At 49.8% G+C, this 15,517-nt stretch overlaps 1 protein-coding gene across 2 annotated transcripts in view; it reads left to right on the top strand.

Annotated features, from left to right (window-relative positions):
* The first annotated feature begins 8,935 nt into the window (after nt 1-8,935).
* The window catches only part of ESRP1 (epithelial splicing regulatory protein 1), a 54,541-nt gene continuing 47,959 nt past the window's right edge, over nt 8,936-15,517 (top strand). For both annotated transcript variants that reach the window (XM_040432585.1, XM_040432584.1), the window contains exons 1-2: nt 8,936-9,269; nt 9,414-9,542. In XM_040432585.1, the coding sequence (XP_040288519.1) occupies nt 9,135-9,269; nt 9,414-9,542 (264 nt within the window). In that variant the 5' untranslated portion in view covers nt 8,936-9,134. The remainder of the gene's footprint in view (nt 9,270-9,413; nt 9,543-15,517) is intronic.

Below are 15,517 nucleotides of genomic sequence, written 5' to 3'. Positions count from 1 at the left end.
GTGAACATGTCTGGTGTATGTGCCGAGATAACTGAGGCTATGGGTCACTTTCTGTGAACCCGTCTGGTATATGTGCTGGGAAAGCTCCCATTCTCCCAACGGAGGTCAAAAGAATGGCCCTTGGGCCACCACTTTGCCAACATACCATTATATAGGAAAGCAGGGAGGACTGTACCGCCCAGCGTGTAGTTGTGGTTGTCCACACCCAATATCAGATTAGGTGGCAGAATATCCCTGGAGGTATGACCATAGACAGGAAATACCTGTGCCATTAGCTATCAGGCATGTTTGTAATGTGGTGGTTAAAGGTTTCTCACCTGTTTCCAGCGCCGTTCTTCAGGCCTAGTTAGGCAAAATCACGATGGCACCTCTTGCCTTATGGGTCTTGTGAGAGATATTCGAGCGACCCATTACAAAGCATCTGCACAAGTCCCATGTCACCTGCTCTGGCCTCGATCTCACCACCTCCATCTTGCATCTTCAGTTTCCAGACCACAATGGACAAGTCACCTGCAGCTCACCGCCTCGCCATGGAGGGGAATGCCCCAGGCCTCACAATTACATAGAAAAAAACTAAACAAATAAGTCTCAAAAAACAATATTACACAGCCCACTATAACTAAACAACAACCTATACAAAAACCCTATAACGGGAAAAAATAAGCAGGACTCAGAACCTTGTGTATAAAAAGTATTATATTCTTTATTGCAGCATATATACATAAATGTGGAGACATAAATCATGTAAAATGGGGACAAAACATCTAGATAAGGAACAATGTCTACAAAGGCCGTACTGAGTATGGATCCCAACACCCACAAAAGATGGGAATACATGTACATAACACAAGGGTAGGTAAGTATAGTTATATGGTTTTTCTATAGGTTGTTGTCTCACAGTTAGGCCTCATGCACACGACCGTAGTTCTGGTCCGCATCCGAGCCGCAGTTTTTGCGTCTCGGGTGCGGACCCATTCACTTCAATGGGGCCGCAAAAGATGCAGACGACACTCCGCGTGCTGTCCGCATTCGTTGCTACGTTCCGTAGCCCCGCAAAAAATATATAACATGCCCTATTTTTGTCCGTTTTGCGGGCAAGAATAGGCATTTCTACAATGGGCCGCCCGTTCCGTTCTGCAATTTGCGGACCGCGAAAAACGGCACGGGCGTGTGCATGAGGCCTAGCACATGCAGACCACATACACACGACTCCCCTTTTATCAGCTGCTTTATGTCCCTCTAATTACCATTGGGGCACAGCGTTCCCGTGTCACAACAGACTACCACATCCCCATCAGCCTTCTCCAAGGCCAGTCCTGACACTGGCACCTCTTTCTTACTACCAGTTTCTATGATTTGGCATGGCAGCACTGCCCAGGACCACAGGACCAATACTGACATTGGCACCTCTTCCTTACCATCCATTCCCATTAATGGGCATGGCGGTGCTACCGAGTATCACAGGACCATCACTTACATTGACACTTCTTCTTTACCATCAGTTACTGTGAATGGGCATGGTGGCACTGCTGAGTACCACACGACCAATGCTGACATTGGCACTTCTTCCTTACCACCAGTTACCATCAATTAGCAGGGCGGTGGTGGCCAGGACCGACCACAGGGACAACACTGACATTGGCACCTCTTTCTTAGTGCCAGTTACCGTGAATGGGCATGGCGGTGTGCAGTGGTTGAGCGCACGGTAAGGGGTCCCTTAAAGTACATGTTTTTCGTGATGCCAGTTGCAGTGAAGCAACAAGGGCACAGGGCCCCTTTTAGTGATGCAGTAGATGGTACCCAGGTGTAGGAATGCCAGAGTGGTATAGGGTGGCCTAAATGTCCCTTAATGTTGGTGCACGTGTCACGGTGCTCCTACCTAGATGCACTGGACCCCAGGCGTGGCCTTCCGAAAGCAGAAAAAAGGGTAGTCGAATTAGGGGATGCGTGTCACTGTGCTCCTACCTAGATGCACTGGACCCCAGGCGTTGCCTTCCGAAAGCAGAAAAAAGGGTAGTTGAATTAGGGGATGCAGAATAAATTTGAGTCCAGACCTTGTATATAGTTGAACATTAGCTATACTTGAATAAACGTTCATCAGAAACAGTCTCCAAACTTTGTCTTGGTTCCAGCAGGCGTTAGCATGAACTGTGGCAGGCAAACTCCTCTGCCGTCTGTTGCTCTCTGGCTCTGCTGTGCTGTCAGGATAGCTGTATGACTTAACTTTAGCTGTGTGCTGTAATTTCTCTCTGTAGTCTGACTCTACATTTGTCCAGGGAAAACTCCTCCAAGCTGTGGCCTCCGCCTCCAGCTGGTCTAGACAAGGCACGTCTAGCAAGGACTTGCACCTGCTGCCATCCCCAAGCAAGGGGTAAGCTAGACTTTACCCTAGAAGGGGGTATGCTGAACTGACTCTAACTAGAACTCCACCCTCCCTGGACATGCCCACCACACCACAGAGTGGGTTGTTAGAATGGAAGGAAAAACTCCATTCTCTGTGAGATAGCTCTGCCGTGTTTGCTGCCACCTGCTGGTGAACCAGGCATATTACAATTGAACAGTTACATAAGATTATGAATGCACATTGTACAGGACCTGGAAATAAATACATAAATAACATGACACTTCCCCGAAATTAAGCCCTACCCCGAAAATAAGACCTAGCCCTATTTTGCAGGGTTTTGGGAGTAGGGCTTAAATATAAGCCCTACTCCAAAAATAAGCCCTAGATAAATTGCATATTTATGGAAGTGTGGGTGATTCAGCAGCTCAGGAGCGCTCACTAATGGCTCCTGAGCTGCCAGGGCGGACGGGCAGAACCTCGGTGCTGGAAATCTCCGCTCTCCCAGCTGATCGGAGGCAGAGGCGGGCAGGAGTTACAGCAGCGCAGGCTGCCAGCACTTTGCCTTCAGTGAAGCCGCTAGCCCACTCATACATCGCGGTTGGCGGCTTCACTAAATGCTAAATTATGCCGGCAGCCGCGCTTCAATCTACCATACGGGTACATCGCTGGGCGGACTGGGCGGCTTCTCTACCCTGTACTGCCGCCAGCCCGCACGTTCTAACTTACCCCTACCGTAGCTGAATGAGCAGCAGGAGGGTGTCCTTCTCCTCTCTGCTGCCTGGAGCTGGCGGTGCTGATTGGTGGTGAGCGCGTCCTGCTCCCTCCCACGCCTCCACCAATCAGCACCCTGTCATCTCTTGTGCCGGATCTCCCTGGTAACGTACCGTACACATTGCTGCCTAGGGGCTCAGGGGCAGAGTACGTACCAGAAAGAAGTGTGGCATTGCCAGTACTGTACCGGTATCATAGTACTGTGCCACCCACTGACACTACCGTGCACCACCCATTGTAAGTTACTGTAGGGTTATGGTTACTATGGTTACTGACAGCTGCGTTGCCAATGCGCTACAAGCAGGCTACTTGGACAAGAGGTGCTCATTTCAGGAAAGCGCTATAGCTGGACATGAGAAGTTGGGGCCAATGCTTTTGAAGGAAATGGAGAGTTTGGGGAGTTCTGCTGTTTTTCCAGAATGTGATGACCTGATTAGACTGTACTTGAATAAATCTAGATTTTTTGTTCAAGCATAAATGTGTGATTGTTGTTCATGGAGCCAAAATAAGCCCTACCCCGATAATAAGCCCTACCCCGATAATAAGCCCTACCCCGATAATAAGCCCTACCCCGATAATAATTTCTACCCAGATAATAAGCCCTACCCCGATAATAAGCCCTACCCCGATAACAAGCCCTACCCCGATAATAAGCCCTACCCCGATAACAAGCCCTACCCCGATAATAAGCCCTACCCCGATAATAAGCCCTGACCCTTTTTTCGGAGAAAAAAATAATATAAGACCCTGTCTTATTTTCGGAGAAACACGGTAATAGCAGGGCGCAGAAGTGGTAATGCACCTCTGGGGTGTTACAGGTGCTGCTGAGTACCACAGGGCTAACGCTGATATTGGCACCTCTTCTTTACCGTCAGTTACAGTGAATGGGCATAGTGGCGCTGCCCAGGACCATAGGGCCAACATTGACATTGGCACCTGTTCTTACTGCCAGTTACCATGAATGGGCATGGTGGCACTGCCCAGGACCATAGGGCCAACACTGACATTGGCACCTGTTCTTACTGCCAGTTACCATGAATGGGCATGGTGGCACTGCCCAGGACCATAGGGCCAACACTGACATTGGCACCTGTTCTTACTGCCAGTTACCATGAAAGGGCACAGTGGCACTGCCCAGGACCATAGGGCCAACACTGACATTGGCACCCGTTCTTACTGCCAGTTATCGTGAAAGGGCATGTGGCACTGCCCAGGACCATAGGGCCAACACTGACATTGGCACCTGTTCTTACTGCCAGTTATCATGAAAGGGCAGGGTGGCACTGCCCAGGACCATAGGGCCAACACTGACATTGGCACCTGTTCTTACTGCCAGTTATCGTGAAAGGGCACGGTGGCACTACCCAGGACCTCAGGGCCAACACCGACATTGGCACCTGTTCTTACTGCCAGTTACCATAAATGGGCATGGTGGCACTGCCCAGGACTATAGGGCCAACACTGACATTAGCACCTGTTCTTACTGCCTGTTACCGTGAAAGGGCATAGTGGCACTGCCCAGGACCATAGGGCCAACACTGACATTGGCACCTGTTCTTACTGCCAGTTACCATGAATGGGCATGGTGGCACTGCCCAGGACTATAGGGCCAACACTGACATTAGCACCTGTTCTTACTGCCTGTTACCGTGAAAGGGCATGGTGGCACTGCCCAGGACCATAGGGCCAACACTGACATTTGCACCTGTTCTTACTGCCAGTTACCATGAATGGGCATGGTGGCACTGCCCAGGACCATAGGGCCAACACTGACATTGGCACCTGTTCTTACTGCCAGTTACCATGAATGGCCATGGTGGCACTGCCCAGGACCATAGGGCCAACACTGACATTGGCACCTGTTCTTACTGCCAGTTATCGTGAAAGGGCACGGTGGTACTGCCCAGGACCATAGGGCCAACACTGACATTGGCACCTGTTCTTACTGCCAGTTACCATAACTGGGCATGGTGGCACTGCCCAGGACCATAGGGCCAACACTGACATTGGCACCTGTTCTTACTGCCAGTTACTGTGAATGGGCATGGTGGCACTGCCCAGGACCATAGGGCCAACACTGACATTGGCACCTGTTCTTACTGCCAGTTATCGTGAAAGGGCTTGGTGGCAATGCCCAGGACCATAGGGCCAACATTGACATTGGCACCTGTTCTTACTGCCAGTTACCGTGAATGGGCATGGTGGCACTGCCCAGGACCATAGGAACAACACTGACATTGGCACCTGTTCTTACTGCCAGTTACCATAAATGGGCATGGTGGCACTGCCCAGGACCATAGGGCCAACACTGACATTGGCACCTGTTCTTACTGCCAGTTACCATGAATGGGCATGGTGGCACTGCCCAGGACCATAGGGCCAACACTGACACCTGTTCTTACTGCCAGTTATCGTGAAAGGGCTTGGTGGCAATGCCCAGGACCATAGGGCCAACATTGACATTGGCACCTGTTCTTACTGCCAGTTACCGTGAAAGGGCATGGTGGCACTGCCCAGGACCATAGGGCAACACTGATATTGGCACCTGTTCTTACTGCCAGTTATCGTGAAAGGGCATGGTGGCACTGCCCAGGACCATAGGGCCAACACTGACATTGGCACCTGTTCTTACTGCCAGTTACCGTGAACGGGCATGGTGGCACTGCCCAGGACCATAGGGCCAACACTGACATTGGCACCTGTTCTTACTGCCAGTTACCATGAATGGGCATGGTGGCACTGCCCAGGACCATAGGGCCAACACTGACATTGGCACCTGTTTTTACTACCAGTTACCATGAATGGGCACGGTGGCACTGCCCAGGACCATAGGGCCAACACTGACATTGGCACCTGTTCTTACTGCCAGTTACCGTGAATGGGCATGGTGGCACTGCCCAGGACCATAGGGCCAACACTGACATTGGCACCTGTTCTTACTGCCAGTTACCGTGAATGGGCATGGTGGCACTGCCCAGGACCATAGGGCCAACACTGACATTGGCACCTGTTCTTACTGCCAGTTATCGTGAAAGGGCACGGTGGCACTGCCCAGGACCATAGGACCAACACTGACATTGGCACCTGTTCTTACTGCCAGTTACCATAAATGGGCATGGTGGCACTGCCCAGGACCATAGGGCCAACACTGACATTGGCACCTGTTCTTACTGCCAGTTACCATGAATGGGCATGGTGGCACTGCCCAGGACCATAGGGCCAACACTGACATTGGCACCTGTTCTTACTGCCAGTTATCGTGAAAGGGCTTGGTGGCAATGCCCAGGACCATAGGGCCAACATTGACATTGGCACCTGTTCTTACTGCCAGTTACCGTGAAAGGGCATGGTGGCACTGCCCAGGACCATAGGGCAACACTGACATTGGCACCTGTTCTTACTGCCAGTTATCGTGAAAGGGCATGGTGGCACTGCCCAGGACCATAGGGCAACACTGACATTGGCACCTGTTCTTACTGCCAGTTATCGTGAAAGGGCACGGTGGCACTGCCCAGGACCATAGGACCAACACTGACATTGGCACCTGTTCTTACTGCCAGTTACCATAAATGGGCATGGTGGCACTGCCCAGGACCATAGGGCCAACACTGACATTGGCACCTGTTCTTACTGCCAGTTACCATGAATGGGGATGGTGGCACTGCCCAGGACCATAGGGCCAACACTGACATTGGCACCTGTTCTTACTGCCAGTTATCGTGAAAGGGCTTGGTGGCAATGCCCAGGACCATAGGGCCAACATTGACATTGGCACCTGTTCTTACTGCCAGTTACCGTGAAAGGGCATGGTGGCACTGCCCAGGACCATAGGGCAACACTGACATTGGCACCTGTTCTTACTGCCAGTTATCGTGAAAGGGCACGGTGGCACTGCCCAGGACCATAGGGCCAACATTGACATTGGCACCTGTTCTTACTGCCAGTTACCGTGAAAGGGCATGGTGGCACTGCCCAGGACCATAGGGCAACATTGACATTGGCACCTGTTCTTACTGCCAGTTACCGTGAATGGGCATGGTGGCACTGCCCAGGACCATAGGAACAACACTGACATTGGCACCTGTTCTTACTGCCAGTTACCATAAATGGGCATGGTGGCACTGCCCAGGACCATAGGGCCAACACTGACATTGGCACCTGTTCTTACTGCCAGTTACCATGAATAGGCATGGTGGCACTGCCCAGGACCATAGGGCCAACACTGACACCTGTTCTTACTGCCAGTTATCGTGAAAGGGCTTGGTGGCAATGCCCAGGACCATAGGGCCAACATTGACATTGGCACCTGTTCTTACTGCCAGTTACCGTGAAAGGGCATGGTGGCACTGCCCAGGACCATAGGGCAACACTGATATTGGCACCTGTTCTTACTGCCAGTTATCGTGAAAGGGCATGGTGGCACTGCCCAGGACCATAGGGCCAACACTGACATTGGCACCTGTTCTTACTGCCAGTTACCATGAATGGGCATGGTGGCACTGCCCAGGACCATAGGGCCAACACTGACATTGGCACCTGTTTTTACTACCAGTTACCATGAATGGGCACAGTGGCACTGCCCAGGACCATAGGGCCAACACTGACATTGGCACCTGTTCTTACTGCCAGTTACCGTGAATGGGCATGGTGGCACTGCCCAGGACCATAGGGCCAACACTGACATTGGCACCTGTTCTTACTGCCAGTTACCGTGAATGGGCATGGTGGCACTGCCCAGGACCATAGGGCCAACACTGACATTGGCACCTGTTCTTACTGCCAGTTATCGTGAAAGGGCACGGTGGCACTGCCCAGGACCATAGGACCAACACTGACATTGGCACCTGTTCTTACTGCCAGTTACCATAAATGGGCATGGTGGCACTGCCCAGGACCATAGGGCCAACACTGACATTGGCACCTGTTCTTACTGCCAGTTACCATGAATGGGCATGGTGGCACTGCCCAGGACCATAGGGCCAACACTGACATTGGCACCTGTTCTTACTGCCAGTTATCGTGAAAGGGCTTGGTGGCAATGCCCAGGACCATAGGGCCAACATTGACATTGGCACCTGTTCTTACTGCCAGTTACCGTGAAAGGGCATGGTGGCACTGCCCAGGACCATAGGGCAACACTGACATTGGCACCTGTTCTTACTGCCAGTTATCGTGAAAGGGCATGGTGGCGCTGCCTAATACCAGAGGGCGAATTCTGACATTGGCACCTCTTTCTTATTGCCCGTTACTGTGATAGGGCATGGTGGCACCAGAACCTACCGGTCAGTAATAAATTCTCCTCAAATGCAACTAATTTCATAGACATGTTTCTAGTTTTCTTCCTCCCAGAAGTCCGTAGAGAGCGGACGGACAGCACAGGTGACGATACATCTCCAGGGGTGTAGTGACTGACCGCAGACCGCAGCACACCGCGCTGTGTGACCAGGTCCTACCAGGATTATAATATACCTTGTTTCCCCCTCATCCCTCTCCTACATTACACCGACGTGTTGCCTACAGATTGGTAGCGGAATCCTTCTTTTTCTCCTCAGCGCCTGCAGGGGGAGCCAGAGAGACCGCAGCGCCCGCCGAGAAGAGCCGAACGCGATGTACGGAAAGAGCCGAAAGGAGACCTGGCCAGGTATGGCTTACCTGGAGACCACGTGGGCAGGTGGGGGGAGGGTCCGACCCATCCCAATGACAAGTCACCAGCCACTGCTAGGGGCGCAGCCTGCATTGTATTGGTTCCCTTACAGGAGTGCAAAACAAAAAAAAGAGGCAAAACCGGCCTCTCCCTCCCCTCCCCCCAACCTGGATCCTCCTGCAGAGTGAGTGCAGGTCCCCAGGGTGTCCTCTTCCATAGGTGGAGGTGATTTTCAAGGTGTAGGGTGGTGCTGTATTTGGGGGGCTTTTCTTTCACTTTTTCCGGGGGGAAGGTGAAAGTTTATTATTCTATATTTTTTTTTATACATCTATATATATTTTTTGTATATAATTTTTTTGCCACCTGTTAATCATCATGACTGCGGCTTCCCCGGATTACCTGGTGATTCTGTTCACGACCACCGCGGGGGCAAACTGTGCCAAGCTGGGCTCCGACGAGAAGGAGGTCATCCAGCTCTTGTGGAAAGTGATCGACCTGGCCAACAAGGAGGTAAGTGGAGCCCCTGGTCACTTACCTGGGGGAGACACACCTGAGAGAGGCACCTAAACTTGCAAAATGGAGGCTTTGCAAATGTAGTTGGGCTCTTGCACAAAGCATTGTGCTGAAGCGCCTCTGTGCTGCTTTCTGTTGCAGGTGGGGGAGCTGCACGACGTGAAGGTCCGACCTGACCACCTGGACCTGACAGAAGAATGCAAGGAAGCCACGAAGATCGAGGCCGAGAGCCTGTACCTGGCCCCACAGCTCGAGCAAGCCCTGCAGCAGGTGAGGCAAAAGGGCCCCCCCCCACCACACTGGTTAACCCTTTCACTGCTGCAGCTCTAGGTGCATGTATCCGCACCTGCACCTTATTTATGAAGCGTGCCATTTTGCATAAGGCCTAGCTTTTAGATGGGGGGAGGGGATAACATTAACGTAGAGTGTGAGGGGGTCTGCTTCTAGTGCAATCCCCCCTCGAAAAAGTGTGAAGGGCAGGGCTGGTCTCCGTCTCTGACAAAAATGCCGCCCGCCTCTTGTCAGGGAAGATCCCCCCCCCCCCCCCCCCCATATCTATGGTGCCGCAGTGACATATGCGAATGGCAGGACGGACCCTTCGTAGGATGGCGTAAAACGTTATATAGCGGCCCTGTATTAATTCACGTATTGGCCAAAGTAGAAATTCGTGTGTTCCGGCGGCTCCACATTGTATATTCGCGTTCGTCCCGGTCGTGATTCTAGATGCAGAATGTCGCCATTTATGATGCGACGCTGATGCTCAATTTTTCACACACCTCGTCTCTAATGCCAACCTCCCCCCGGCGTCCGCGGTCTTAAAGTAACGGTCAGCTCCAGCGACGTTTTCATAAAAATAAAAATAAAAAAACAAACGCCGTTTTAAGCAGTGCTCCAGTTTGACAGCAGGGACCCCCCCGGTCTTCACAGACCGTCCTCTGCTGCTTATCCTGGAGTCCTGATCATCATGGCGGTGTTGCCACCAGGACTTCCTGGTTAGTAACTGAAATTGCGTGAGCTCCCGTTAACCCTTCGTGAGTAATCTTAGGGGGGTTATCGTCGAGCAGTGTGTGTGTGTGAACATGGCGGTGATCGGTGCTGGCTTTTCCGCTCGTGTGCTGTGATTAACCCTGTCACTGCTAGGACCGTATACGGCATGGTTAGGCACAATGGCCGCCCCCAGCTGTAGACTTTACCTCAGGAAGTGCTCGGCAGTGCCCCGTTTTTTTAGTTTCACACGTAATTTGGCGTCTTTTTTTTTTTTTTTTTTTTCTTGTGTGTATGAGTCATTAACTAAACAGGTGGCTTGGGTGTGCGGCACTCCAGCTGCAGCGTTGTCCGCCCATAATCCGTCTGCAGAGATCCGGGTGGTGCCTCCTCTGGAGGTGGGACACGTTATTCTGGATCACTGTAGGACACCTTTAGGAAGGGAAGCTTTACCCTTTAGTTACCACTGCTATTAAATCTATATATTTTTTAATTTTTTTTCCTTCCCATTTCTTAAGACTTTTCGGAGGCGTTTGCCCCTTTTGTCACGTTTTCTCTGCGGTTCAGGTATCTGCATCTAGGTGTTTTCTCAGTGCTATATTCTGGCCGAAGCAAAAAACGCTATAAACCGACCAGAGTTGCTAATAACCCCCATCAAACATCGCCTACTCTATGTATAAAATATCTATTTTTATTGAAATCAATGCACGTGACCTATTAATGGACAAAACCCCACATTAGGCCTCATCCACATTTCCGTTTTTTAACTGACGTGCGTTGTCCGCATTTTCCACGGACAGCACACGTACCCATTGATTTAAGTGTCTGTTCACAGTTCAGTCTATTATTTTTTTTTTTTTTTTTTTTAACGACCGTGGGTCAGTAAAAAAAAATTAAAAATCACGGCGACATGCACTACTTTGATCCATAAGGTGGACTAGGCACGCCCATAGAAGTTTAAGGGCCCTTGAAAATCAGTGACGCACCGTGGTGGTGCGTCCATTTTTCACTGAAGACTGACTACAGACCAGGATAGGACTGTTCTTTTAGGGGCTAGCTGTTCCTTTCCGAATGCATACGAATGCACGCGGACATCATACGTATTTTTTTGCGGATCCGTGTTTTGCAGACTGCAAAATACATATGGTTCGTTGCATGAGCCCTTAGAGCTCGTGCGCACGACCATAGCCTGTTTTGAGATCTACAAATAGGGGATCCGCAAAACATGGATGCCGGCTTTCCACATTTTGCGGAATGGAACTTCCTGCCCTCTGCCGAACAGTCCTGTCCGTGTCTGTAATGCAGACAATGATAGGACATTTTGATATATTTTTGTTTTTGCGGGGCCACGGAACAGACATGCGGATGTAGATGACACCATGTGCGGTCCGCATCTTTTGCAGCCCCATTGAAGGGAACGGGTCCGCATCCGACCCACACAAAATGCAGATTGGATGCTCACAAAGAACATGTCCGTGTGCATGAGCCCTTACTAAATGTTAGCGGAAAACTACGCCAGCCAGGGGCGAATCTTACAGCAGCGCAAGGGGGAGGTGTAATAATCCAGTCTTTGTAAATGTGCCCCTGAGTTTAGTCTCTTAGTCTATAGACCGTGTTGGACTGGGGTTCCTTGGGCCCCATCAGAGGAACTTGGGTCCCAACCACTAGATCATAATGTCTAATAGACAAAAACTGCTTCAAATGGGCTTTTTATTTTTTTTTTTTTTTTTTTCCTGGACCTTGGGTACCCACTGCTGCATCATAGCCTGGGCCCACCGGAGGATCCTCTGGTGGGCCAGTCTGTCCCTGTCTATAGAGTTTGTTGGGCCTTTTAATATGTTCTTTATAATCATGTGCCAAAATAAATCTATTAAAATAAAAATGTACATAAAAAAAAAAATAATAATTATATGCATAAACCTCCCGATCCACTCTCATGCAGGGTAAATGTGCAATATTTTATGGTACTAGCAAAGTGGATGAGATTTTAGGCTTTGGCTACACTGCGACTTTGTAATGCAACTGTTTGATTTTAACTATCGAACTATAGGCGCGGTCTAAATGAACGCAATCTTGTGGACTGCAGCTGTCACTCGATGGTTAAAATCAAAAAGTCGCAGGCCTCATCCACACATTGCAAAAAAAAATTAAAAAATCATCATCAGCGTTGACCTTTTTGTACTGAGGATTTCTGCGCATGATCCGCAACATGTACGGGTAGCCTCAGGATCCTGCAGATCTTCGAATTTAGTAGGAATCTAGGCTGGCCATACACACTGGTTCGGGTAACGGCCATCTTTCCCGATCCATCCACGTGATCGCTCCGCTTACCGTGCTTGTGTTGTGAAAAAGACCCAAGAACAAAAGGGTTGGGCAGTTGAAATCAACCTGCCTGATCCTTATCTCCTCTGAAATCGTCCGTCAGGAGAAGGCCAGCGGACCCCCCCCCACACACTTTAGGTGGTCGGACTGTTAGTCCAAAATCGGCAGGTTCAGCTGACGTTTATCTAATATGTCTGGCCTGTTTAAAAGGGTATCACTTTGACTGGACTTCCTCTATAAGGGCTTATGCACATGACCGTTGTTTTGCGCTCCGGAATTATTGCGGATACTGGCCGCGTGCATTCCGCATTTTGCGGAATGGAAGGACCGGCCCCTAATAGAACAGTCCTATCCTTGTCTGTAAAGCGGACAATAGTAGGACAGGTTCTATTTTTTCGTGAGACGGAATGCACATGGAGTGATTTCTGTTTTGAAGCTCTGTTGAATGTGTCCGGGTAATGCCTAAAAAAAAAAAAAGGGACACGGACAAAAAATACGTTTGAGTGCATGAGCCCTAAATCAGATTCGCCACTACGTTTGACCACTGAGTTTTGGACTGCTGGTCTGTCAGTTGTCTCCAGGGGTTTTGAAACTGCAACTCCCAACATGTCTACAGCCCAGGGCACTGTATCAACGGATGAACAGGCGTACATACTGTATAATATATACTACCCGCTTAACGCTCACTCTTTAAACCACCTTCTTCAATGTAGTTAAAACAAAACTGAAATTAAAGCGTATTCTTTATAAAGCCCTGATGGCCTAATACGCAGCGACCCAGTGAATCACTGCTGTAGCGTTAAAGGAGGGGTATTCCCATCTCAGACAATGGGAGCATATCGCTAGGATTTGCTCCCATTGTCTGATAGGTGCAGGTCCCACCTCTGGGACCCGCATCTATCTCATAAACTGAGCCGGCTAGGTGAAGGAGGGCGCGCTGGGCATACTCGGCCACCCTCCATTAATTTCTATGGAGCTGCTGAAAATAGCCAAGCGCCCCCATAGAAATGAATGGCCCAATAAAAATGAATGGGAGATCACCACGCTTGCATGGCCACAGCTTCCTCCTTCACTTTGCTGGCTCAGTTTACGAGGTAGGTGCAGGTCCACCCTAGCAATATGCCTCCATTGTCTGAGATGGGAATACCCCCGTAATGCTAGAACCTAAAGTGGTTCACTGCTAAGAGTTAATGTATGCTAACTGCAATTACTGTGCAACAAATGGTTAATGTAGCCTTATTATGCCTATGTATTCTAACAGGTTGTTTATGAGAAGGAAATGGTTAACTGCCAGTTTTTGGTGTTAGTTGCCGGGTTGTGGGCTGGCCCCACCCCCAGCAAGCCAGAGAGAAGGCCTGTTTTGTTTGTGCTGCTGCCAAGTAGGCTAGGACAGAAGCCTTGTCCGGGGAGACACCATCCCTGTGAGAAATCAAGCTGTCAGAAAAGCGACTGTGCTTAGAGAAAGAGCAGACCTTTTATAGAAGGTTGAGGACCATTACAAAGTGTGTGAACATTAAAGCCAGTAAAGGTAACGCTTGCATACGGCTTTAGACTTTACTGCATGTGATTTGGGTTATATTGCTTCAGGGGCCCACCACACTATTGAGATCCGATCTAGGACTGCACCCAGATATGTTGAGAATGGACTTGCATGCCTTTGGTGATTTGGGAAGATTGCTTGTGCGTATAGCGGGAGACTTGGGGGGGGGGGGGGGGGGGAATAGGCAGAATGATGATCCCCTCTATTTACAGTCTATGTAAAAGAAACCTGCATTGTTATCTACTTAGAAATTGTGCCTACTACCTGTATTTGTGCTGTGCCATCTACCACCTTCAAGTAAGAAGACTTGGCCTTGTCATTACCATCCCAGCATCCACCGACTCTTACACGGCCCTCTAGCCTTTCACTCTGCTAACCATCCATTTGCCATCAAGGGCACCCCAGCCACCATCAGGCAGGACCCCCTCTCTCACAAGCCCAGGGTGTGCCTGGAAGGGAAGAAAGGGTGTGCCCCTCCAACCCCTTTATCCAGGGCCTAGGGGGGAGTTGGAGAAGGATTCATCATTTTGATGACTACGACCACCCTCATCGCCACAGTCTTCACTCCTCTTCTTCGCCTGCTAGCGCACACTTGCTGTGTATTCAGCTGTCCATAGCTTTGAGTATAGCGGTTCTGACTTTTTTTTGATGACAGTGCGGTGCTGTAGTATGCTCAGAGCTCTGCTGATTGTGATGGACAACGTAGAGCCGCTCTGGAGGATGTGAGTCATCCATGTATTACATGGACTGCCGTTATGTAATAAATTGCATTGGCAGCTGAGTGTACCCCACGCAAAATCGCACGTTTGCTGGGGATCTTAGAAGCTGGATTACAGTGACTTCCATAATTAGGGGAACGTTCACATGTGGCAAATACGTCGCTGATTTTAATATTTTTAATTTTTATATTTTTGATTTTGTAGCATTGTACACTATAAACAAAGTGGATGGGATATTAAGATTTTCGAACCCTACACCGCGTCAAAATCTGTAGCGTACATTGACCTGCGGTGCGGATTTTAAATCTGCAGCATGTCAAGTTATACAGCAGAGTTCTCCTTTTGCAATGAAGACGTTTCTACAACAACAAAAAAATACACAACATAATTCATGCAGGTTTTTTTTTTGTCCGATTTTTTCTTCTGTATTTTACTACCCGTGTGCATGTGCCCTTTACTTCAATAGGGCACAGCAGCAATACCACACACAACCTGTGGGCAGGGGAGGTAATGTTTTTGGAAGAAAGCAGCCATGTGGTGTTTTTTTTTTTTTTTTTTAATCCCAGACCACCTCTTTAATAAATGCATGTATGACAATTTCCCAGTACCTCATTATTGGGCTTCAGGAACAGAAGGGATGAGGGAGGCATCTGCAGGGATGTAGCATGCACAGGCTGGTG

Source organism: Bufo bufo, chromosome 5, assembly GCF_905171765.1.
Source record: "Bufo bufo chromosome 5, aBufBuf1.1, whole genome shotgun sequence".
Classification (NCBI taxonomy): Eukaryota; Metazoa; Chordata; class Amphibia; order Anura; family Bufonidae; genus Bufo; species Bufo bufo.
This window is presented reverse-complemented; position numbering and strand designations above follow the sequence as displayed.